This window comes from Halichoerus grypus, chromosome 8 (genome assembly GCF_964656455.1).
Source record: "Halichoerus grypus chromosome 8, mHalGry1.hap1.1, whole genome shotgun sequence".
In the NCBI taxonomy this organism is placed as follows: Eukaryota; Metazoa; Chordata; class Mammalia; order Carnivora; family Phocidae; genus Halichoerus; species Halichoerus grypus.
The window spans coordinates 69,015,458-69,042,349 of NC_135719.1; the positions used below are offsets into that span (position 1 = coordinate 69,015,458).

Below are 26,892 nucleotides of genomic sequence, written 5' to 3' on the forward strand. Positions count from 1 at the left end.
TTAAAAAATATGTATATATATAAAAATTTAAAAAATTTAAAAAAAAGCATAACCCCCATAATTTAACAGAGTAACAACTCCTTACTATTAGCTAATACCCAGTACACAGATGTCTTTTTTTTTTCTTTTGGTTTGTTCAAATTGTGATCCAAATTAAGCCCCTATATTGCATTTGGAAAAAATAAATAAATAAAGCTTGTTATTTGGAACAGAGTGGTTTCTTTCCCCTTAGACGCCCTCCTAAACAAGGTGATATTCTGGATTTTTAGCCAAATCACTCAGGAAATCTGTATTTGAATGTGCTCTGAACCAGATGGGCTCTCAAAGTCTGCTAAGTCAATCAGTAAGCCCTGGGTCCTTACTTCATTAAACATATGAGCAGGACTTGCACACGGTAAATCCACATACATTTATATTTGTTACATCTTTTTGATGTACAGACCCTTTATCATTATGAAATGTCCCTCTTTGTCTATAGTACATAGGTGTCTTAAAATTTATTTTTTTGCCTGACACTAACATAATACTATAACTCTTATGGTTACTATTTACATGGTGTATATTTTTCTTTCTTTTTTAAGATCTTATTTATTTATTTGACAGAGAGAGAGAGAGCACAAGTAGACAGAGTGGTAGACAGAGGGAGAGAGAGAAGCAGGCTCCCCGCTGAGCAAGGAGCCTGATGCAGGGCTCCATCCCAGGCCCCTGGGATCATGACCTGGTCCAAAGGCAGACACTTAATCAACTCAACCACCCAGGCGCTCCTACATGGTGTATATTTTCCTACCCCTTTACTTTCAACATACTTGTATCTTTGAATCTAAGGGCTGTTTCTTAGAGACAGCATATAGTTGAGTTTTGCTTTTAACTATCCATTCAACTTAATGTAATTATTGACGTATTCAGAATTGTACCTATTCTTTTTCTATTTATTTTCCATATGTCTCATGTATTTTTTGCATCTCTGCTCTTCCTTCACTGCCTATTCTGTGTTAAATAATTATTTTTTACTGTGCCATTTTAATTTCTAATTTTTGAATTATAATTTTGAGCTACTTTCTTAGTGGTTGCTCTACAGATTACAATATGCATCACAACTTATCATGAATCAACCTCAAAATAATACTAACTTAATTCCTATAAATATAGAAACTTTACTCCAATGTATCTTCTTTTCCTCTTCACTCCTTATATGCATCACAACTTATCATGAATCAACCTCAAAATAATACTAACTTAATTCCTATAAATATAGAAACTTTACTCCAATATATCTTCTTTTCCTCTTCACTCCTTTGTGCTATTAGTGTCCTATGTATGACAATGTATATATATGTGATATACGTAATACAGCATTATAATTATTCTTTTACACAATCTTATTTTTTAATAACATTGGAAGAAAAAATAAGAATATATTTATGTAGCTTTTTATATTAACCCACATATTTCCTATTCTCAGAACTTTTCATTCCTTCCTGTAGACTTAAGTTACTGATACTGCTTTCTCTCAGCCTGAAAGATTTCATTTGGTTTTCTTGTAAGGTAGGCCTACTAGCAATTAATTCTGGGGTTTTTTTGTGTGTGTGTTTTTTTTTATCTAGGAATGTTCTTATTTCATCTTCATTTGGTAAAGTTAGTTTTGCTGCATATAGAATTCTTGGTTGACAGTTTTATTTTCTTTCAGCACTCTGTCTTCTGGGGTCCAACATTTCTGATAAGAAGTTGACCATTAGGGGCACCTGGGTGGCTCAATTCATTAAGCGCCGCCTTCAGTTCGGGCGGAGTCCTGGGATCGAGTCCCACATCGGGCTCCCGCTCAGCAGGGATCCTGCTTCTCCCTCTGACCCTCTCCCCTCTCATGCTGTTTCTCACTCTCTCTCTCTCTCTCAAATAAATAAATAAATAAAATCTTAAAAAAAAAATAAGTCGACCATTAATCATGTAATTGTTTTCTTGTACATCGTGAGTCAGTTTTCTCTAACTGTATTCAAGATTTTCTTTTTGTCTTTCAACAATCTATGATGTGTCTAGGTATGGATCTTTTTATGTTTATTTTACTTGGAGTTCTTAAAATATTTGTATCTGACACTAATGATTTTCAACAACTTGGAATTTTTTGGCCACTATTTTTCAAATTTTTCTTATGCCTATTTTCTCTTCTCTTTCTGGGATCCCCATTACACTTATGTTAACACATTTGCTGTGGTCCAATAGGTCTGTGAGGCCCTGTACATTTTTCTTTAATCTTTTTACTCTCTCTTCTTCAAATTGGACTGTTTATTTATTTTTAAAGATTTTATTCATTTATTTATTTGTTAGAGAGAGGGAGAGAGAGCACAAGCAGGGGGAGTGGCAAGCAGAGCAGGCAGAGGGAGAAGCAGACTCCCTGCCGAGCAAGGAGCCTGATGCGGGACTCAATCCCAGGACCCTGGGATCATGACCTGAGCCGAAGGCAGCCACTTAACTGACTGAGCCACCCAGGCATCCCCCAACTGGATGATTTCTAATTGTCTATATTCAAGTTCGCTAGTTCTTCTGCCATTCTCATATGTGCTTGAGTCCCACTACTTTTTTGTTTCAGCTATTGTACACTTCAATTCCAGGGCCCCCATTTTATATAACAATTTCTATGATTTTATTGAAATTCCCTAGAGTTACTGGCATGTTTTCCTTTAATTCATTAAACATGGTTTCCTTCAGCTCCTTGAACATATTTATATTAGTTTCTTTGAAGTCTTTGAATGCTAAATCAAACATCTGGAGCACTTAGAATCAGTTTGTTTCCCCCCTTCCCCACGACCATGGGTTGTACTTTTTTAATCTCCTTTTGCATGTCTAATAATTTTTGTTTGAATACTAGACATTTTAGATAACATATTGTAACAACTCTGAATTCTGAATTTTTCCATCTTGAGGGTGGTAATGGTTGTTGTTTAGTTTCTCTGGTAACTTGCCTGGGCTAAAGATCTCTAAAATCTGCCTCCCCAGCAATATGTAGCCAAAGAGGTCTCCATTCAGTTTTTTCCTTCAGTTGTTTTTAATTCTAAGCTTGGCCTTTTGGGGGCCACCCTCTGTCTGCATAGGTGAGTGTTCAGCAAAACACTGGTCAGAAGCTATAATCAAACACCTTGAGCCAATAAGATCTCTATTCTTTGTTGATGGATCAATGTGTGGACTGGGGAATGCATTAAAAGTTCAGTTTTAGGTTTAAGTTCTGCTCAATACAGGATATGTGAAGATCTTATTAAGCCCACTATGGCTGCATCATTTTCCAGAACTCCCTATTAAATCCCCAGACAATCTGCCAGTTCATTTCTTGCCTGAAACAGACCCATAATCTCAGGCTAATGGATCTCCAAACCAAGAGCACCATTCTGACAATGGCCCAAATCAAGTGAACTCTTCCAGCAATGGTAGCAACAAAGTAGCTGGTTTTGACTGCCTTCCATTCCCTGATGAACCACCTCACTTACAGAGACAGGTAGGGATGGGAACAGCCCAAGGTAATATACCACAGATTTGCACCATTCTTACCTGTAATTCAGTAGTTTTCTTGAATAAATGTCTCGGTTTATTATATGACTCTGGCCTATTTTTAGAGCAGAGAAATGGTTGTTTTGACAGTTTTGTCCAGGTTTATAGTTGCTTTTGGGGGATAGGATTTGCTGATCTACTCACTCCTAACTGAAGTAAATCTTCTACTTTTTAATAGGAGTAAATCATAATAGAAGTAAATCTATTTTTTCATTTTAATGCTTATTTTCATTTCAATCTTACTTCTTGTTTTAATGCTCATACTGATCACATAGATATAAAAGTACTTTGAAATGTTAAAAATAAAATATAAGTTGAAGATATTTTGATTACTCTTTATGAAACTGCCTCTACCCTTTCTGGTGTAGAGCTTAGTAGATTGTAATGTAGGTCCTCTTTATAACATTAGGTCATAGTAGAGGACCTATAAATGGAAAGGTAGGAAGAACGGAAAAGAAATAAGAATACAAGAAAGCAGTCAAAAGGGACTAGGAAAGGAAGAAATCTAAGCAAATAAAGGGGTAACCAACCTGTGTATAGTAGATAGTGAAGATGACATGGGATCTGCTGCTGGCCTCATGAACATGAGTAGCTGCTGTGATTCTGTGTACATAAAGGAAAACAATTAGGATAAGTATTGTTTATGCATGGTGGATCCTTAAGAATCCATGGGGAACACAAGAAATGTTAGTGCCAAGGTTCAAAGGTGAGAATCATAGAACATCCATATTTAGACCAGTTTAGTTAGGAGAGCGGTCCAAAGATGGCAGAAGCAGCATTCTAGGTACTGATATCTGAGAATAAAAGGCAGTGTAGCTTCATATTAAACCACATTAAAACATTTTTTAAGCAATAGAAGCAAAAATCAGAGTTGAAAAGGGGAATACTAGAGTGTCATCAACCTGGAAGAATACCCCTAAAACAGACCCATTTAAGTAGGACAAATGGAGGTAGAGAGCTTGCTGGAGAAGCGTCAAAAACAGAGAAAGTAAAATGTGATTAAACACTAAATATTAATCTTACAGTGTCAGAAAGGGATTTGAAATGAGATCTTGAATTGTGTCAATGTCATACTTAAGCCAGGTCATCTTTAGAAATTCATTGCAATATTAATCCTTAAAGTAAGAAGAGCCTTCCCTTCATCTAAATCTAAGTCAATCATTATTCAGTTTAGGTCATGTCATTGACTTCTGTTCTCAGAGGAGCTGGAGAATTGAAGAAGAGTCAAACTCCAAAGGCAGGTCTCATGACTCAAGGATAGAAAAAGTGAAGCCTGACGCTTAAAGATCAAGGAACCCAGGGTATCTGAAGATCAGAGGCAAGTGCCTCCAGGATAGTTCCATGAAACCCAAAGAGTAGAATGTTAAATTTAAAGTTCTTCCTTTATGGTCAATTAACTTGGACTTGCTACTAATAGGGTAAAAAGAAGACTATATCCCAACATTTTTTCCAGGTAAAAAAGGCTATTCTTTCAGGCATCTACTAAAACAGTCTGGGTATTTCCTAGTAACTAACAACATGGAATATTATCACAATTTACAATAGCTTATAGGAAAGTCTACAGTGCTTATTCATAGCAGATTCAAAACAGTCTTTTTTGGGTAGCCTTTACAAGTATGCAAAACTAGAAGAAAAACTGTTTTCTGAAACACTTTAAACCATATTGGATCTTATTTTTATCAAGCCTACAGAGAGGACAATGCAGGCAAGAATCTTTTCTTCAGTCAAAAAGTTATCTATTATGAGACAAAGCACAGAGTAACTCTGAGCTTACTGCCTGGTATTATTATATGCAGAACAAACTCCAGCTTCACTACTGAGAAATGCACAAAATCTCAGCCACTGCCCCTTACCCTGGGTACATTACTGTTCTGAAAAAGGCCTCCTGATTGTGAATGTGGGGAAGCTGCAGAGAGAGGTACAATCATATACTCCAAAGGGGAATGAGCACACAGGAAAGATGAATGAGACTTCATGAAAGGACAGCAACAAATAAACCTGTTACCTGTTTGCTATTCCCTCCTCCAAGAGTTGAATTACTTGCTTATAGTTGGTAACTACATGTTGAGATAAACCTATCAGATTTGTGAGGGAGGAAAAAAGAAAATAAAATTTTTGGTAAAGTTTAACTTCTTCCTCTAGGTCATTAACTTTATCCTATTTTATATCATTTGATAGAAAAGAATGAGAGAACTTGACTAAATTCCTTAAGATAATAAATTAAATCAACATATCTGTATGGGAAGCCTACTGTCAGGCATTATGATAGGCTCTGGAAACACAGGTCTCTGCCCTCACAGAGAATGTAGTCCAGAATTCATTTAGTGGTTATGCTAACAACAACAAAAACAACGGTAATTCCTTACAATTTAGCTATATAGGGTATAAGAAAAGTTCTTAGATTACCTCATTTGGCCCTCACAAAACTGCTGAGGTAAACAGATGCTATGTGCCCCACAATCTGGCATGCAAAACATACAGCACACATGTCCCTACCCTAAACGCAGTTTACAATCATAAGAAGTTATACTATACAACATAAATTATGGCCAAATGCCACAGGAATAGAAGAGATAATAAATGCTAAGGTGATCAGAGGAGTGGCCAGGGCAGGCTCCATGGAGGAAGGAGACTTGAATTTAGTCACTGAAGAATGGGCAAGCTTCATATAGGTGAAGAGGAGCTTAAAGACATGAAAGTTAAGTTTTTGTGGGTGGTTACTGACCAAGTGAAAAAGTGCCTTCACAACTGAATCAGAGATATAGGGACAAACTAACTTTGGCGGCTCATCGGTAAATATAATTACGCTAGAAATTAACAAAGCAATTTCAACACTGACTGGATTTCTTTATATTAAGAAATTATTGTTAAAACCACAATGAGTTATCACCTCACAACAGTCAGAATGGCTAAAATCAAAAACACAAGAAACAACAAACGTTGGTGAGAATGTAGTGAAAAGGGAGCCCTCGTGCACTATTAGTGGGAATGCAAACTGGTGCAGACACTGTGGAAAACAGTATGGAGATTCCTTAAAAAATTAAAAACAGAACTACCATATGGTCCAGTAATTCCACTACTCACCCAAAGAATATGAAAACTCTAATTTGAAAAGATATATGCATCCCTATGTTTATAGCAACATTATTCACAATAGCCAAAATATGGAAGCAGCCCAGTGTCCATCAATAGATGAACAGATAAAGAAACTGTGGTATATATATATACAAGTGAATATTACTCAGCCATAGATAAGAATGAAATCTTGCCATTTGCAACAACATGGATGGGACTAGAGAGTATAACGCTAAGTGAAATAAGTCAGAGAAAGAAAAATACCATATGATTTCACTCATGTGTGGAATTTAAGAAAAAAGACAAATGAACAAAGCAAAAAAAGAAACCAAAAAAACACTCTTAGCTATTTAGAGAACAAACTGTTGGTTACTGGAGGGGACAAAGGTGGGGGAATGGATGAAATAGGTAATGGGGATAAAAAATTTCTTAAGATGATGAACGCTGAGTAATGTATAGAATTGTTGAATCACTATATTATACACCTGAAACTATTATAACACTGTATATTAACTATACTGGATATAAAATAAAATTTAAAAAATAAATTCTACACCAGAAACTAATGACACACTATGTTAATGAAATGAATTTAAATAAAATAAAAAATAAAAATAAATAAAATTGAAAATGAAATAAATAATAAATAAATAAAATTATTATTATTTAGATGTTATAATAATTTTGTGGTTATGTTTTTTAAAAATCATTCCTTATCTTTTAGGGCTATGTACTAAAATGATGAACTGATGTGACACCTGTAATTTGCCTCAAAACAACATAGGATGAAGGAAAGTGAACAGGAATATAGATACAGCAGAAATGGCCAAGGGTTAATGATTATTTTAAGTGTGTAATGGGTACATGGGGGTTCATTATATTAGCCTATTTTTGCGTATGTTCAAAATTCTCTATAATAAAAAGAGTTTCAAATTTTTTTTAAAGATTTTTATTTATTTGACAGAGAGAGAGAGCACAAGCAGGGGGAGCGGCAGGCAGAGGGAGAGAAAGAAGCAGGCTCCCCGCTGAGCAGGGAGCCTGATGTGGGACTCGATCCCAGGACCCTGGGCATGACCCGAGCTAAAGGCAGTCGCTTAACCAACTGAACCACCAAGGCACCCAAGAGTTTTAATTTTTTTTTTAAGATTTATTTATTTTAGAGAGAGAGCATACGAGCAGGGGGGAGGGGCAAAGGGAGAGAACCCCCAAACAGACTACCTGCTGAGCATGGAGCCCAACATGCGGCCCAATCTCACGACCCTGAGCCAAAACCAAGAGTTGGACGCTGAACCAAATGAACCACTCAGGTGCCCCAAAGAGTTTTAAAAATTTAAGCAAGAACGGAGATTTTCTGCTTTTGGTAATGGCAAATGAGATAACACAAACCAATCCTTCCAGTAAAGACTATTAGAAAAATCTGGACAAAATATTGAAGACATAAGCTTTAAGGCACAGAGGGATAACCAGATAGCAAAAATTGTCCAGGCCATATATTGGGGGAAGATGGAAGTCTAGAGAAATGAAGCCAGCATTTGAGGACACTTTTCCTCTGAAGTCATCTGCCAAATCTTGAGGGCAAGTGACTCACAGCAGTTCTCTTGACAACCTCACAGGTCTAGGAAGATACAGACTGAAGTCCAGAGCCTACTCAGAGTTGCCCTGTAGAACCCTACTTGAATTGGAAACCCAAAGGGCTAAAACACAGGAATAAGGCTGAGTTATAAGTAAACAGCCTTTGGGGCACCTGGGAGGCTCAGCTGGTTAAGCGTCCGACTCTTGATTTCCACTTAGGTCGTGATCTCAAGGTTGTGAGATTGAGCCCCACATCAGGGCTTAAGGGGCTTAAGCCCTTGCTTAAGATTTTCCCTCTCCCTCTCCCTTTGCGCCTCCCCCACCGCTCAAAAAAAGTGGGGGGGGGGGACAGTCTTTGAAGGGACTGCAGCTCAGCTTTGAATATTCTCAAACCTTAAATTGGACTGAGGTAATTCTGGATCACTAGCGAATGCAGAAACCTGGCATAAATAAAGATAGGTTGTCTGTATAGGAAGATACTACTGTCCTAGACCTCCAATTATTTCTATAAACAGTTTAGGAAATGCCATCTGTAACAAAATTATAACAAACCAAAATCCAAGTATACCTGGCAATAAATAAATGAAAACCAGTAAAAATAATAGGCAATAGAGATGCAAGAAAGATTCAGATATTGGGGTTACAGTAACTTTAAAGTAACTCTGCTTATCATTTTCAAGGAACTGAAAAACAAGATTATAAATTTTCAGCGAAAATTGGAAGCTATAATGAAAGGATCATACGGAGATCTGGAAAATAAAAAGTACTAAAGTGAAACTAAGTATTCAATATCTAAGGTTAATAGGTTAGACACAGCTGAAAAAAAGTAGTGAACAGAAAGATAGGTCAGAATCATATACCCAAAATAAAGCACAGAAAGACAAAATATAAAAAACAGAGATGGGAGGGTAAGAATCATAGCACATACAGGGAATAGTTCTAACACACCTGTAAGTACAGTTACAAAAGGAAAAGAGTGGAGTAAAGGCAATTACTAGAAAAATAATGGTTAAAAAATGTCCACAACTGATAAAGAGGCATTAAACCACAGATTCAAGAAGCCCAGCATGGGTGCCTGGGTGGCTCAGATGGTTGGGCGTCTGCCTTCGGCTCGGGTCATGATCCCCAGCGTTCTGGGATCGAGTCCCGCATCGGGCTCCCTGCTCCTTGGGAGCCTGCTTCCCTTCTGCCTCTCTCTCTTTCTCTCATGAATAAATAAAATCTTTAAAAAAAAAAAAAGAGAAGCCCAGCATGTGTGAGTATGTGCATGCATGCACATGTGTACACGCACACACACACCTCAAAATCTACACCGAGGTACTTCACAGTAAACTGGTGAAAACCAAAGACAAAGAGAAAAATCTTTTTTTTTTTTTTTTAAGATTTTATTTATTTATTTGACAGAGAAAGAGCACAAGCAAGGGGAGCAGCAGACCGAGGGAGAGGGAGAAGCAAGCTCCTCGATGAACAGAGATCCCGATGCGGGGCTCAATCCCAGGACCCTGGGATCATGACCTGAGCTGAAGGCAGATACTTAACCAACTGAGTCACCCAGGTGCCCCGCAAAGAGAAAAACCTTAAAGGAATTACTGAGAGATTATTTCTCAAAAGAAACAATGGAAGGCAGAAGACAATGGAATAAATTTTAAACGATGAAAGAAAATAACTACCAACTTAAAATTCTATACTCAATGAAATCCTCTTCAAGAATAAAGAAGAAATAAAGATAATTTCAACCAACTGAAAGTGAAGAGAATTTGTCAATAGCAGATCCACACTGGAGGAAAGACTAAAGATTATTCTTAAGGCTGAGGGAAAATGCCAGAGAGAAGGTAAGACATTAAAAAAAAAAATGTAGAGCCACAAAAATGACATATAAAGAAGGGATAAATGGAGTTCAAGTCTTCTAAGGTTCTCTCATTGTCTAGGAAGAAGTACAAGTACCAGCTAATACTAAACTTTAATTCAATGATCCATGTTGTAATCTTTACAGGGACTACTAAAATAAATAGTAAGACAACATACAAATAGTAAGCTAACAGAGGAGAAATACAGAATTTTAAAAATTAACCCAAAAGACATGAAAGTAGAGCAAAAGGAACATAAAAGAATGTAAAGAAAAAACACATGGTAATAGATTTAAACCTAAATAAAATTAGTAATTATATTAAAAATAAACAGACCCACATACTCAAAAGGTCAAAATCATGATGCTACCTAAAACAAAGCAAAAGCCAAATAAATAATTTTGTAGGAAATACATCTAAAACATGTACAGAGGGGCGCCTGGGTGGCTCAGTCGTTAAGAGTCTGCCTTCGGCTCAGGTCATGGTCCCAGGGTCCTGGGATCGAGCCCCGCATCAGGCTCCCTGCTTGGCGGGAAGCCTGCTTCTCCCTCTCCCTCTCCCCCTGCTTGTGTTCTCTTTCTCGCTGTGTCTCTCTCTGTCAAATAAATAAAATCTTTAAAAAAATAAATTTAAAAAATTAAAAAATTAAAAAAAATAAAACATGTACAGAAAGGTTGAAAACATAAAAAAGATAAAAATGCAAATACTAACCAAAAGATATCGACATGGATGGAACTAGAGGGTATTATGCTGAGTGAAATAAGTCAATCAGAGAAAGACAATTATCAAATGGTTTCACTCATATGTGGAATATAGGAAACAGTACAGAGGATCATAGGGGAAGGGAGGGAAAACTGAATGGGAAGTCACCAGAGTCACAACCGTGAGACCAAGAGTCACAAGCTCTAGTGACTGAGCCAGCCAGGTGCTTGTAAGAAGTCCTACGTTTAAATGACCCCTTATACATAAAGTGTAAGAGGATGGGATGCCGGGGTGGCTCAGTCAGTTAAGCATCTGCCTTCAGCTCAGGTCATGATTCCCGGGTCCTGGGATTGAGTCCTTCATCAGGCTCCTTGCTCAGCAGGGAGCCTGCTTCTCCCTCTGCCTGCCGCTCCCCCTGCATGTGCTCTCTCCCCGACAAATACATTTTTTAAAAAATCTTTAAAAAAAAGTGTAAGAGGATATTATACTTCATGCAAATGCATTTATAAAATTTAGAGGGAATAGATTTTTCTTAGAAAAATATAATCTACTGGAATGCCTAGGTAGCTCAGTCGGTTAAGCACCCAACTCTTGATTTCCACTGGGATCATGATCTCAGGGTTGTAGGATCAAGCCCCCCATCTGGCTCTATGCTGGGCATGGAGCCTGCTTGGGATTTTCTCTCCCTCTCCCTCTCTCCCTCCACCCCCCACTCCATGCAGGCTCTCAATCTCTCTCGCTCTCTCTTTCTCAAAAAAGAAAAAAAGAAAAATACAATCTACCAAAATTGATGCAATAAATAGAGTACCTGAAAGAAATCAAATATATAATTTTAAACCTTCTCACAAAAAAAAATCCTCCAGACCCAGACAGCTTTGGAAGGAAATTCTACCAAATATTTAAGGAGGAAATAATCCTAATCTTACAAAAGACCTTTCAGAAAATAGAAAAAGAGTATCTCTCAGCTCATTTTAGGAAACAAACACAATGTTTGTACCTAAACCTAAGGAGGGAGAAACAGAAGAGTAGGAAGAAGAGAAAAGGAAGAAGTAGAGGAGGAAGAGAAGGAACAGGACAAGGAGGATAATTAATTTCACTCTTGAATGTAGATGCAATAAGCCCAAATAAAATATCAAAAATCCAAATCCAGCAACGTATAAAAAGGATAACATATCACAATTAAGTTGGGTCTATTCCAGGAATGCAAGATTGCTGTAACTTTCAAAAATCAATCCGTATATGGATAAAGAAGATGTAGTGTGTGTATACACACACACAATGGAAGATTACTCAGCCATCAAAAAGAATGAAATCTTGCCATTTGCAGTGACGTGGATGGAACTAGAGGGTATTATGCTAAGTGAAATAAGTCAGTCAGGGAAAGACAAGTGTATGATCTCCCTGATATGAGTAATTTGAGAAACAAGGCAGAGGATCATAGGGGAAGGGGGGGGGGAAATGAAACAAGACAATATATGGAATTTAAGAAACAAAACAAATGAACATAGGGGAAGGGAAGGAAAAATAAGATAAAACAGAGGGAGACAAATCATAAATGACTCTTAACTATAGGAAACAAACTGAGGGTTGCTGGAGGGGAGGTGGGTGGGGTAATGGGGTAAATGGTGATGGGCATTAAGGAGGGCACTTACGTAATGAGCACTGGGTATTATATGCAACTGATGAATCACTAAATTCTGCCCCTGAAACTAATAATACACTATATGTTAACTAAATTGAATTTAAATTAAAAAAAATTTTAAGTATTTCCTCATCTTTAGAAAAAACAAAAAACAACAACAAAAAAATCAACCAGTATAATTAACCACATTAGCAGGATAAAGGACAAAAGTCATATGCTATAGAAAAGCATTTGTAAAAACACAGTAATTTTTAAAAAAGATTTTATTTATTTATTTGAGAGAGAGAGGGAGCACAGAGGGAGAAGCAGACTTCCACTGAGCAGAGCCTGATGCAGGGCTTGATCCCAAGACCCTGAGTTTATTTATTTATTTTTTTTAAAGATTTTATTTATTTATTTGACAGAGAGAGAGACAGCGAGAGAGGGAACACAAGCAGGGGGAGTGGGAGAGGGAGAAGCAGGCTTCCCGCCGAGCAGGGAGCCCGATGCGGGGCTCGATCCCAGGACCCTGGAATCATGACCTGAGCCGAAGGCAGACGCTTAACGACTGAGCCACCCAGGCGCCCCAAGACCCTGAGTTTATGACCTGAGCTGAAGGCAGATGCTTAACTGGCTAAGCCACCCAGGTACCCCAAAACACAATAATTTTATTAAAACATTTTTAGCACTCCTTCTATTTCTCTTCCCTGCACAATTTATTCCTAAAGTTATCAAGGTGAACAGAGCAAGGTAGGCTACCATGAGGGTGAGGGGCTGCAGTGATGCAGATCAGGATGAAGAGCCTGAAAGGAGGGGTACAGAATGCACCTGCACAGTGGGGAGCTAAGAGACAGGTAGCCCCACACAGAGTACTGGAACTGTGGTAATAGGGCCCAGCACAGGGTGTTGAAGCACAGCCAGGCGAGGCAGGCACCCACATGAGAGAGAGGAGAGCAATGGCAAGAGACTGATTACATGTAGGAGGGCAGATCAAAGAAGTATTTCCCCTGTTAAATAAAGGGATTACAGGGGTGCCTGGGTGGCTCAGTCAGTTGGGCATCCTACTCTTGGTTTCTGCTCAGGCGCTGTCGTGGGATCCACATCAGGCTCTGCGCTCAGAAGGGAGTCTGCTAAGATTCTCTCCCTTTTCCTCTGCCCCTCCCTTCGCTGGTGTTCTCTCTCTCTCTCTCAAATAAATATATAAATCTTTTTAAAAATAAAATAATTACAAATAGGAAAAGGGAGAAATTGAGAATGAACTCTGCTGTGTTGGACTGCAATTAGAGGTATTGGTGTGAACACAGATTACCTAGCTCTATCCACTCAGAGGGACTACAAGTGGCAACATCAATAATAACAGGCATGCCTAGCACCTACACCTTAGCTTTAGCTTCTAAATACTATTCTCCAGTAAAAAGGAACAGGTATGACAAATAAAAATAAAAAGAAATGGCTGATTCCAAGACTGAGGCAAAGAAAGTAGAAGATGAGCCTGGAACACCTCTGTGCCAGAAAAGAAGGACGTGCTCAAAGAATAACAGTGATCTGTCAAAATGTCACAGAAGTGCACTTGAAAGGGATTCCACTGACTAAATCTGGAATAATTTGAGCATCAAAATAAAAGAAAATCACAGTAACAGAATTAATTGAATAAAATAGATAAGCATGAATCTATACTGACAAATAAACTGAAAATAAGATGAAGATTACAAAAGGAAAATAGCAATTTTAGAGCAAAGAAGGCTGGCAGATATCATCTTGAAAATCATGAGTAATGGGACAAACCAAAACCGTACATCACTTGATGGTTGTCAACTTCATGAACGTTAAAGAGAGACCAAGGAAACTTTACAGACCAAAGAAGACCAGAGAGCTGCCCTAACAACATGCAACACATGATTCTCAAATGGGCAATTATTGGGACAATTAGGGAAACTTAAATGGGCTCTAAGAATTAGATGGTGGTAACACGCCAAAGTTAATTTCCTGATTTGGGTGGTTGTGTTGTAATTATACAGGTATACAGGAGAACATTCTTGTTTGAAGGAATGGAGGGAAAATTCCCTAAATTAATCAGGCGAGATGGGTCATTAGATTGGCAATTCACTCTCAAATGGCTCAAGAAAAAAGTTCTTTATATTGTACTTGCAACTTTTTAAAAAGTTTAATTTGTTTCAGTGTTAAAAAAACAAAAACTCTTAGAAAACTAGGGAAAGGGGCCCATAGGTGGCTCAGCTGGTTAAGCATCTGCCTTTGGCTCAGGTCATGTTGGGCTCTCTGCTCAGGGGGGAGCCTGCTTCTCCCTCTCCCTCTGCACCTCCCTCTGCTTGTGCTCTCTCTTTCTCTCTCTCTCTCTCAAATAAATAAATAAAATCTTTAAAAAAAAGAAAACTAGGGGGAAAAGAGAATTCCCTTAATCTGCTATGGCAATGTTTCTCAAAGCTGGTCCAAAGACTAAGGCCAGTTCTCAAACTATTATTGGTACATAATGAGATAGATACAGAAATTGAGAGTATTAGCAACCTTTATAACAATGTGACAGAGTGATTTTATATCCTTTCAACTTGTAAAAAGAATTTGGGTTTGGGCGCCTGGGTGGCTCAGTTGATTAAGCGACTGCCTTCAGCTCAGGTCATGATCCTGGAGTCCCTGGATCGAGTCCCGCATCGGGCTCCCTGCTCGGCAGGGAGTCTGCTTCTCCCTCTGACCCTCCCCTCTCTCATGTGCTCTCTCTCATTCTCTCTCTCTCAAATAAATAAATAAAATCTTTAAAAAAAAAAAAAAAAAAAAAAAAAAAAAGAATTTGGGTTTGTAATTAGGATGTCTTTTTCATTTTTCTAGTAATTCATCTTTATTTTATCAAAGTGTTAGTTTGCCATAGACTGGAATTAAAAAAAACAAAACAAAAACCTGGTCCTTTGCAGGGCACCTGGGTGGCACAGTCAGTTAAGCGGCCAGCTCTTCATTTCAGCTCAGGTCATGATCTCAGGGTCCTGGGATCAAGTCCCACATTAGGCTCCACGCTCAGCGGGGAGTGTACTTGAGGATTCTCTCTCTCCCTCTACCCCTTCCCCACTTGCACACATGCACACACTCTCTCTCAAATAAATAAATCTTAAAAAAAAAAAAAAAAACACCTGATCCTTTGCTACAGACATTTTTACAAGTGTGTGATAAAGAATATTTGTTAAAAACAAACGCTATTGCAAACATCATACTTAATGGTATAATGTTAAAGCTTTGCCCTGGAAAACAAGACTAAATACTGCTAGTACTTTTATTTAATATGGTACAGAGGTCCTAGTAAGTGCAGAAAGGCAAGGGGAAAAAAGGTTTAAGAATTAAAAAGAAAACAAATAATTAAAAAGAAAAGAATTTTTATGCAGATTGAATACACAGAAAATACCAAAAAATTTTTTTGACAATGCAGTTACCTACCTCCAACACCTCCTGCTCTGCACCTATCCTTTTATGTTAAGATAAAGGCCAAGGCAAAAACACTGTACTATCTTGTTTTCACTTAAATGACACCAAGACCCTGTAATCACTGGCCTCTTATGTGTGCTTTGGGTAGGCCTGTGTATGTTTCAGATTTCAACCGGTCATCTAATTAATAAACTATTTAATGGAAAGTAATAGGCTACTCCCTTCCTTTCCTTTGATTTAGGTAACTATCAAGTTCTAGCTCACAAATCTGAACTAGAACTGTAAGTTCTTATATCTCCATTATTTCCTGGGACACCTGAAGAGTATAGGTATCTAGCAGGTACCCAACAAATTCCCATAGAATTGGTTTCAAAGCAGAAACCACTTTCCACTTGGGAATCATATTCACAGAATATATGAGCCTGAAGATAGAGATACACAAAGATACAGGCAGGCAGGCAGATAATATAAATTAATGAATGAAAAAGCAAACATTTAGAAAACTAAAAGTTTGCTGTAGGGGTGCCTGGGTGGCTCAGTCAGTTAAGCATCTGACTCTTGATTTCAGCTCAGGACATGATCTCAGGGTTGTAAGTTAGAGCCTCATGTCAGACTCCACGCTCAGCAGGGAGTCTGCTTGAGATTCTTTCCCTCTCCCTCTGTCCCTCCCTCCGCTCGCATGTGCGCACGCTCTCTCTCTCAAATACATAAATAAAATCCTAAAAAAAAAAAGTTTGCTGCAATGCCACCAGAAGGTAGTAATGGAAATAATAGTTCAGTGTGACTATTCAGGGTCTTAGCTTCTAAGGACGGTTCTATACTAGAGTTCAAGGCTCCTTCACTAAGAAATTCGAGGACTGTTGACCTATATTTGTCATGATTTGAGAAAGTCCAGACCAACTTTCAAAAACATGTAACCCAAAGGACCTAAGAGACCTTTTGCTGGGTAGAATTATTTCCTACCAACCATCTTCTCTCCCAAAAAGGGTTCGCTCCATGAAGGTCCAAAAGAGCCCTGAGATTTCAGTCCGGTTCCTATCACTGGCCTTGGGTATATCACTCAAGCTGAACGACCTTGCATAAGTTCCCACCTTCTCTAGGTTTCAAGTACTATGCCAATCAAAGAATCTATGATCACAGGTCTCCTTGATGTACAGGATTCTGTCCCACTCATCTCTTCCTATCCTAGGCAAGGTTCCCAGTTCCAATCCTGCTCCAACTAGCTGTGTGACTTTGGGAACACACTGTAGCTTCTTGCAGCTTCATTTTAGCTTCTATGCAATGGGGACACTTGGACTACATCTGAGGTCTCCTCTAGTTACTGCCCCTACCACACAAACACACACACTAAAATAAAATAAAATACAAAGGTAAGAAATTTTGAAACTACTGCATCAACTCCTGGTCTGCCCTCAAAATACTGCTTTACACAGAAATGTATATTCACAGAGTTTTCTGAAGTAAACTCCACTGGCTCCCAGCAAAGCAAATGGTATTTTTTGTTTGTTTGTTTCCAGGCTGCTGTTTATGATGGAACATTTGGGAAAAGACACAGGTAGCAGAATCAGTGACTGACACACTCCATTAGCCATGCCCTGATAAAGAAGAGACCAGCCCTTGGTCTTTCATGTCCGTCTCTTTGTGAGAGGAACAGGAGCATAAAGTTGCCTTTTATAAGTGGCCTGAAAGGGTAAAAAGTAAGACTTAGTCTAACAGAATAAGACAGATGGTACCAAACACCAAATATCAGCACTTAATAAGGAAGCAGCTCAGACCCGTGCCGTGTGACATCTCCTCATCTCCCTATCGCCACCAGTGAAACTACCCTGAAAAGGAGATTAGCTGACCTGAAAATCAGTCCAGGCCCTCTGGACCTGGCACGACAGACCCCACTTTATTCCATGCCCCTTTCCCCCTCATTCACCATGCTTTAGACACACTGGCCTCCTTGAAACCACCCAGCCCTTCTCTTAGGGCTCCTAGGGGAAGAGAATCACTCTTCCCCTCGCTACACCATTCTTCACATGATTGGCTCCTGAATCTCCTCAAAGAAGCATTTCCTGACCATGCCATGCAGATGGACTATCTACACGGCCCATTGTTCTTTTCCATCATGACATCTATTTTTTTGTTAGTCTTTATCACAACTTGTAATTAAGTGTTTATTTTCTGCCTCACCCCCATAAGACTATAAGCCCGCCTGTGAGGGCAGGACTGTCTTTTCTATTTACTGTTACTTATCCAACATCTAGTACAGTTTGGCACATAGCAAGTTTCACTATACATTTGTTGAATGAATCAGTGACCATTAGGAAAGCTTCCCAGAATTCAGTTTGGTCTCAGACCTCCAGGACCACAGTGGCTCACCTTGTACATAGGGCCCCATCTCTGGATGCTCTCTGACCCGCAGAGTGTAGGACTTTTTTTGATCAGATTGCTTCAGCAGATCCCGTACTCGTTCGTTATAGATTTCCAGGAAACTAGAGACACGTAGAACAAGGCACATAATCAGATTTTGGAAAATGGTGACATCTTTTCAAAATTACATTTTAAAAAAAGGCAACATAGTTAGATTTGGGAAAAAGTGGGGAAAACACTAAGCCAAGAATCAGAAAGCCCTAATTCTTGATCTAGCTCTACCTCTGACACTCTAAGACCTTGACCATGTCAGGGTTCCCCCTTGAGTCTCTTTCTATGTGTGCACAATTGTGTTGCCACATCAGCTGTCATCACTTCACAGTTGTAGGTTTACAGTGTCAGTCCTGATTCAAATTTAGCCTTTAAGAGGCTATTTCAGCACAGTTTTGGGGTATGCTGTCCCCAGCCTATACCTTTATCAGGCCACCAGACCACAGAATTTACAGGCTTGTTTCTTAAGTGATTTTCAAACATGATCTTTGAGCTCTTACTGTTCTGTGAAGGCATCTCGAGGGCCACTGCTAAGCAATGAGGAAAGCTAAATGAGAGATTCTGGTCCCTACCCCTAATTTAAGTAGGAGAGTTCTCATTTTACCTGCTTTATACACTGGGATTCTGTTTAAGATATGCTCTATCTTATAGGTACCTGCTGGCATTTTATTCCTTTTTAAAATAATAACATAGCTACAATTCTTAATTAAAATCAGCAAAGATTTTGTTAAATAAGAAAACAAACTTCTCACAGAAAAGTCTTCCTCATCAGAACACAGATGTTTGCCTGTGAAGCCACCGGCCATAAAAAAAAGGCTCCAGCTCAGATGAACTCTATGCACACTCCTCTTATAAACTGTTTCTCCTTCTTTCTCAGATTTGAACACAGGAAGCCCAGATGTCTCTCAGGATAGTGGTTCCCAGATTTCATGGATAATAAAACATTTAATATATATGTACATGTTTATACACACACACATACAGGCCTACAAATTTTTACTTTGCAAACTTAAAAAATGTATAAATACTGTTTACTATCATTTAATTTTTAAAAAGGGCATATATTCTTTTTGGGGTGATGAAAATGTTCTGGAATTATATAGTAAGGATGATTGGACAACCTTGTAAATATAAAAAAAAAAAATATCACTGAACTATATACTTCAAAAGCATGAATTTTATGGTATGTGAATTACATCTCATGTTTTTTAAAAAGGACACTGAACTCCAAAAAAATAGAATACAGAAAATTAAGGGTAATTGGGCAATTGGTAACCTTGCACCAACATTTTCGCTACAGACTGGTTGAAACTTCACATCGGAGTAGACAGCACTGTCTCGGAGCTGGAAGAGAAATTCCAAACGCTAGTATTAAACTGTAAGGAAAGTGAAGAAAAGGAAACCAGACAGGGCAAGCTGGTCCACAGGAAACACCTGTTTCTTAAGCCTAGGAACAGGAATTAAGTTTCCTGCAACCCGAAGATCTAAGTATGTTTCTCATCTCCCTATACTGCAAAATATATTCCTGCTGTGGCTTTTCTCCAGTCCTCTGGATGACTCTTGAAGCAGAGAGGACAGCTGAACATGCTAGAATTTGAGGTGGAAATGGAAATATTTTAGGCCCCAGAGCCTGAAAGGTTCTTACCTTACTTTTATCCTATGAGAGGAAGGCAGTGGGGCACAGTCCTCCTCCCTGATGAAGAGACCCTGCACAAACCAGAGGGTTGGAGTTTCACTGAAGGGAGTGTACAAAGAAGGTCTACTTTGAGAGGATCTAGTCAAAAGAGAGTCTATACCTCACATATCCGTGGCGTCAGCCCAACAGAGGCCTGGAGAACAGAAGAAAGAAAAACATTACTGTTCATTCACAGTGAAACTCTCCCCCAACACCCAGAAACCAAGGTTGGCAAGGGGTGGACACATGGGCTCCCTGCGCTAGTCTCTTCACTTTAGGCAGTTTCCATGGTGGTATATAAAAGACTATTGGCCTGACTCTTGGGAGACACTCATGGGAGGAAAGTACCAGTTGAAAGGCAGATCATCACCATAAGAAGGAAGAGAGGAGAAGCTAACAAACCCAGGTACCTGCTTTCACACAATAAAGGTTACATCCTTCTTGGATAAACCTATTTACCACTCTGGTCCCTCCCAGAACCTTTCTATCCTTATACACACAGAAGAACTAGAATACATGGTGTTTAAAATAAACATTTAGGGAAAAGTAGCTTCTTTTTTCATGTTGGGTCCACTGCTAACTTGTACATAGGTTAAAGGTTGTATACCCTGGTTTAGTGGGCCTTTTCTTCTTTTAACTTCAAATATATAAAATCACACTAAACACGGACATAGTAAGCAATGAGTTGAGCACAAGGTAGCAAGGATAATCTTTCAGGAGGAAAAGTGTCCCAGAGAATGTTCCTGTGTAGCATTATTTGCCACCTGCCACACCAGTTCAACTCACCAAGACACTTCTAAACCTAAAACAAAGAGGTATGCTTAAGGACCTCGACCCTTCCAATATTCCATGACAAAGTAAGGCTCTCATAAGTCCTTCACACTTTTTAAACCTCCATCCCAGTACCTGATTCTCCTGCTTCTTTCCAAAGCTCAGATCTAACACACATAGCCCCATTTCTGCACAGCCCTAAGCAACACTTCATATTCAGTCTGGGGCTTGTCCACACCAAAGGTGTTAAAAAGCTTCAAGTGATGAACTTGGAAATGATATGAGAAATTCAGGACTGACAAGGTCAGCTTTGTCAAAGGGAGTTATATAATTCTAAGGTTCTTTAGGGTTTAATAAAGAGGGGCTAATTAATCAAAGTTCACCTTTCAATTAAAGGGCTGAGAAACCCATTCTTAATACAGAAGAGAGCCCATTAAATCTTATTAAAGTTGACTACTAAATTCGCATTCTTTCTCTCAGTAACAAGGACAGTGTGAGATTCAGGCTTGCTGCAGCAATAGAAAGAGATCATATTCCAATACCAATACTCACTGGGGTCCCCAGCATGGTGTATGTCTTCCCAGAGCCTGTCTGCCCATAGGCAAAAAGGCATATGTTGTAGCCTTTAGCAGCACCAGACAATACTTCAGTCCCCAAATCCTGGAAAACCTGTCACAATGAAAGTAGAATACATGTCACTGTAGTCCTTCCCATACCAGATTGAGGGACCATATCATTTTAAAATTTATAATGTCTAGCATTGTGCCCAGCATACAGTAAGCACTTTAAAATATATTTGAATGAATAAATTTCCCCTAGCAATCTTTTTTCTGAAACTGAATTGATTCTTGAGAAATTATAGGGAATTTATAGTCACATGTGTTTGAAACACTTTATAATATTTTTAGATTAAAAATAACCCAAGGTGGGATGCCTGGGTAGTCAGTCGGTTGAGTGGCTGCCTTCAGCTCAGGTAATGATCCTAGGGTCCTGGGATCGAGTCCCCCATTGGGCTCCTTGCTACGCGGGGAGCCTGCTTCTCCCTCTGCCTGCAGCTCCCCCTGCTTGTGCGCACGCTCTCTCTCTCTCTCTGACAAATAAATAAATAAAATATTAAAAACCCAAGGCTCAGTCGGAAGAGCATAGGACTCTAGATCTCGGGGTCATGAGTTCAAGCTCCACATTGGGTGTAGAAATTACTTAAAGAAAACTTTAAAAAATTTAAAATATAAATAAATAACCCAGAATAGTGATGTATGGAATTGATGAATCACTATATTGTACACCAGAAACTAATATAACACTGTATGTCAACTAACTGGAATTAAAAACTTAAAAAAAAATAATCCAGAGTTGTACTTACACTTCTTTTTTTAAATTTTATTGAAATTCAATTAACATACAGTGTATTACTAGTTTCAGACATAGAGTTCAATGATTCATCAGCTGCATATTAACACCCAGTGCTCATTACATCATGTGCCCTGCTTAATGCCTATTACCCATTACCCCATCCCCCCACCCACCTCCCTTCCAGCAACACTCAGTTTGTTTCCTATAGTTAAGAGTCTCTTATGGGGGCAGTTAACTATCAGTTAAGCATCTGCCTTCAGCTCAGGTCATGATCCCAGGGTCCTGGAATCGAGCCCAGTGTCAGGCTCTCTGCTCAGTGGGGAGTCTGCTTCTCCCTCTCCCTCTGCCTGCCACTCCTCTGGCTTGTGCTCTCTCTCTCTGTCAAACAAATAAATAAAATCTTAAAAAAAAAAAAAAGTCTCTTATGGTTTGTCTCCAAAGGTTGACGTAAGGTTAATACCATTTATGGATCTATTGACCCATCCTCTCTCCACACTTGTAACTGTATAGAAAAGTAGGGCTGGAGCTTGTTATTTAAAGAGAGAGTATTCATGTAAAATATATAACTTAATGGGGCCTGGAGTTGGGGAAAGTGCTTAAAATGATTTCTCTTCCTCTAAACAGCTATCTATAGTTTAATCATTAAGAACACATGTTTTGGAACTCTAGGTTCAAAGCCTGGCTCCTTGGGCAAGTGACCTTACCTCTGTTTCCTCACCTATGAAATGGATTTTAAAAAAGCACCTAAACCTCATTGGGTTTTTGAGAGGATTAACTGTTCTAATATATGTAAAGCCTTTAGAACAATGTTTGGAACAAAGTGAGCACTAATTAAATAAAAGTTATTCTTGTTATTACACCTTATTTTTTCCATTTTTCTGTATAAGGACTAGTCAGTCATCTTTCTTTCTGATACCCTCATCAATTTTAAAAAGAGCTATGTACTTATTTTGGAAAATAGACACCTGAACACAGATACCATAGTTAATACTTCCCAACTTCACATAGATAACTTTTGAAAAACTTCTACTTTCTATCCTACTAAAAATTTATTTCAAAAAAACCCTTCACACAGCATAATACCCTATTATGCTGAGTGAAATAAGTCAATCAAAGAAAGACATGTATATGACCTCACTGATATGAGGAATTCTTAATCTCAGGAAACAAACTGAGGGTTGCTGGAGTGGTGGGGGGTGGGAGGGATGGGGTGGCTGGGTGACAGACATTGGGGAGGGTGTGTGCTATGGTGAGCGCTGTGAATTGTGTAAGACTGTTGAATCACAGACCTGTACCTCTGAAACAAATAATACATTATATGTTAAAAAAAAAAAAGAAGAAGAAGTAGAAGAAGATAGCAGGAGGGGAAGAATGAAGGGGGGGAAATTGGAGGGGGAGACGAACCATGAGAGACTATGGACTCTGAAAAACAAACTGAGGGTTCTAGAGGGGAGGGGGGTGGGGGGATTGGTTAGCCTGGTGATGGGTATTAAAGAGGGCACGTTCTGCATGGAGCACTGGGTGTTATGCACAAACAATGAATCATGGAACACTATATCTAAAACTAAGGATGTAATGTATGGGGATTAACATAACAATAAAAAATTAAAATATCAAAAAAAAAAGAAAAATACAACGAGTTCATAATGCTATTTCTTTTTTTTTTTTTATTTTTTTTTTTAATTTTTTTAAGATTTTTTATTTATTTATTTGAGAGAGAGAGAATGAGAGAGAGCAAGCACATGAGAGGGGGGAGGGTCAGAGGGAGAAGCAGACTCCCTGCCGAGCAGGGAGCCCGATGCGGGACTCGATCCAGGGACTCCAGGATCATGACCTGAGCCGAAGGCAGTCGCTTAACCAACTGAGCCACCCAGGCGCCCCATAATGCTATTTCTGATTGATTTTTAAGATTGTAGGATTTTTAATTAACTTCCTTGATTTTATACTGTATCATTTTTTTAGAACAAAGTTGCATGTTATGTTGTTTTGTTTTTTTGTTTTTATTTTTTTATTGTTATGTTAATCCCCATACATTACATTATACTGTATCATTTTTATGCTGAAAATTATGGTACCTAATGATGGCAATATAGTCGTTTAATACAAATATCAATACTAATCACATGACTACTGAATGCAGTTTATCATTTATTTCCATTTTTATTATCCATAGAATACTTGGGATGTATAGTCAAAATGCCGTGTTTTAAAGCCACTTCAAGTAATTGTTTTTTTTTATGTGGTTATGCCACATACTTTATATGCAGTTAGGCTCCTTCATTTAGGTGTACTTTCAGATTTTAAGGGATTGTTTGTTTTTCTTTTGTGACTAAACTTTAAAAAATTATGTAAGACATTTACAGTCCAAAATAAAAAGCATTTAATAAATTAAAAAAAAATCCTTCACAAACCATTAAATTAAAGTAATAAATCATTAAAACTCTCCACATCTTGAAGGTTTTTGCTGGAGCCTAGGGATTATTATTTCCCACCTATAAATATGAAAATCATGTCATTTACAGGAAGTTCCTATCCAGCAAAATATATTAAGTTCTTGGCCCTTAATACTTTTCCACAGAAAGTCTTCATATATGTGTGTATATATATATATTTTTTTTTTTTTCTGGCTTCTGTTTTCTATTGAGGTATATTTGACATAACACTATATTAGTTTCAGGTATACAACATAATGATTCGATCTGATATTTACATATATTCCAAAATGATTGCCTCAAGTCGTTAATATACATCAGCATACACAGCAACCAATTTTTTTTACCATGATAAGAACTTTCAAGATCCACTCTCCTAGCTGCTTTCAAATATGCAATACAGTATTATTAACTACAGTCACCATGCTGTCAATTACACCATCATTACTTATTCATTTTGTAACTGGAAATGTGTATATTTGACCCACACGTTTCTATTATAAAATGAAGTTGCTATTATAAAGTAAGATTTCACACAGAAAAGAAATTCTTATTAGTTTTTAATTTATCTAAAGGAATATTTATGAGAAAATGGCTTTAAATTCTACTATGTATTTTGTTTAATATTAAATATTACGTCTCTTGATCTATAAATCCATTGTTAAAATAAAAGGATTCAACTAGAAAACTTTTTCCCTTTTAGTAAAACTGCTATTTAATGCAGTAATAGATATCATCTTTACTGACAGGAACAACATTTGAGTATCAACTGTGAGAATTATTTTTATTATATAAATAATGTATTAAAAATAGGAAAAAAAACAGAAAATGCTGATAAACAAAAACAATCCCACTATCTAGAGATAACCACTGTTAACATTTTGGCATATAGCTTACTCTTTCAGACTTTTGTTCTATTCCTAGATAATACTGAATGTCCCATCTAGGTCTTAAATTCTGACATATAGTAATTAAGAATACTTGAATATGATGAGAATACTAAACTAAACCTAGTTGTTTCATTTTTTTATCTTGTTACAATTAATTTTTTTCATTTTAAAATTTCTCTTTAATTTTCCAAGTGGAAAGGCATGCTACAGCCCCACCCATCAGGTATCCAAGTCTATCTAAGCCACAGCCCAGGCTCTGCTGTCCACTTGGCAGGCGCTACCCAAAGTGCAAGCAAGGTGTCTAGAAAGGGGGGGAAAAAGCCTCATCTGTGTCATGTTTGCCAAAACAACCCCACAAAGTGTCAAGAAACATTGTCCTCTCTTCATAAATGTCAGGTAAATTCTGGGCTAGTTCTTCAATCCCACTGTAGGTCATTCATCTTTGGGTCTCTACCCAACATAAATGTTTACAGATGGTCCACTTCCATTTTAAGCCTGGCCAGAAGTTAATCATCATTTGGATCCTAGTCCAAGTAAGGACCAGATACCATCCCTGGTCTTTTGTAGCAGATTTATCCAAAGGAAACAGGCAACAGCCTGTATTTGACAGATGAAACTAGATTTCCTACTTGGCTTCTCCATATTATAAGGTGAAATATAGAGAGATTTATTTCCCATATTCATTCATACCGTAAATGTACACATACACTAACTACCATGGAAATTTTAAACAGTCCCCAAGGAACAGGAAGAGAAAGAAACAACAGAAGGTTTAAAATGCAAGTAAACACAAACAAGGCCAAATGAAACCTATGCCACATCCAATGAGAGAAAGAAGAATCAATATTCTGAAAGAAACTAGTCTTGACACAAGCAGGTCTCAGAATTAGATTTCTCTTCACCTTGGGAAGCAAATATTTATTAAATTCCTAACCCTACCACTGCAGGGGACACTGTGAGAGATTTGAAACACATTTAAAACATTGTCTTGGTTCAAAATGAGCTTAAATATGGTTGAAGAGACAGACCACGCAGTTAGTAAAAAGTTCAATACTAGTACATAGTAAAATATGAATGAAGGGTGGATATAAATATATTTGAGAAGGGAAAATGATTATGGGCTGGGGGAGTTAGAGAAATCTTCATAGCAGACATGGCACTTGATCTGTGTCTTAGGCATGTTTTCAGAGAAGTCCCTTCTTTAAATTACATCCCCAGATAAAGGCCGCCCCTCTTAATCGAGAGTGACCCCAGGACCTCACCACAAAATCTAAAATGTATCCTTGTCATTTTAATTCTTCAGAAAGTCAGAGTTCTGGCTGAAACAATAAGACAACTAGGTCACTTTACTCTGAAAAACCTTTGGATCTCCATTTGCCATCTCTAAATATCTGGCTGTCAACCTTGGAAAGTTCATGCTTAGGACCCATATCTCCCACCACAGGAACAACAAACATCCAGGGAAGTAATCCCAGAAATGACCAAACAAATCTCTCCCCATTCCTTCATTCAAGTTACTTTATTTGAACAAGGAGGTATGGGTACAAAAGGACAGACATCAGCAGCTACATATTCTTAGCCT

General features: G+C 38.1%; 1 protein-coding gene across 4 annotated transcripts in view; it reads right to left on the reverse strand.

The window, feature by feature from the left end:
* STARD9 (StAR related lipid transfer domain containing 9) overlaps window positions 1-26,892 on the reverse strand; it is a 125,273-nt gene that overhangs the window by 47,789 nt on the left and 50,592 nt on the right. For all 4 annotated transcript variants that reach the window (XR_013450483.1, XM_078079476.1, XM_036084606.2 and 1 more), the window contains exons 4-9: window positions 21,188-21,304; window positions 19,986-20,018; window positions 19,835-19,896; window positions 18,148-18,260; window positions 5,543-5,612; window positions 4,068-4,140 (exon numbers count right to left, since the gene is read on the reverse strand). Coding sequence is in view for 3 of the 4 variants with exons in the window: in XM_078079476.1 (XP_077935602.1) it covers window positions 4,068-4,140; window positions 5,543-5,612; window positions 18,148-18,260; window positions 19,835-19,896; window positions 19,986-20,018; window positions 21,188-21,304 (468 nt within the window). In the remaining variant the exon portion in view is untranslated. The remainder of the gene's footprint in view (window positions 1-4,067; window positions 4,141-5,542; window positions 5,613-18,147; window positions 18,261-19,834; window positions 19,897-19,985; window positions 20,019-21,187; window positions 21,305-26,892) is intronic.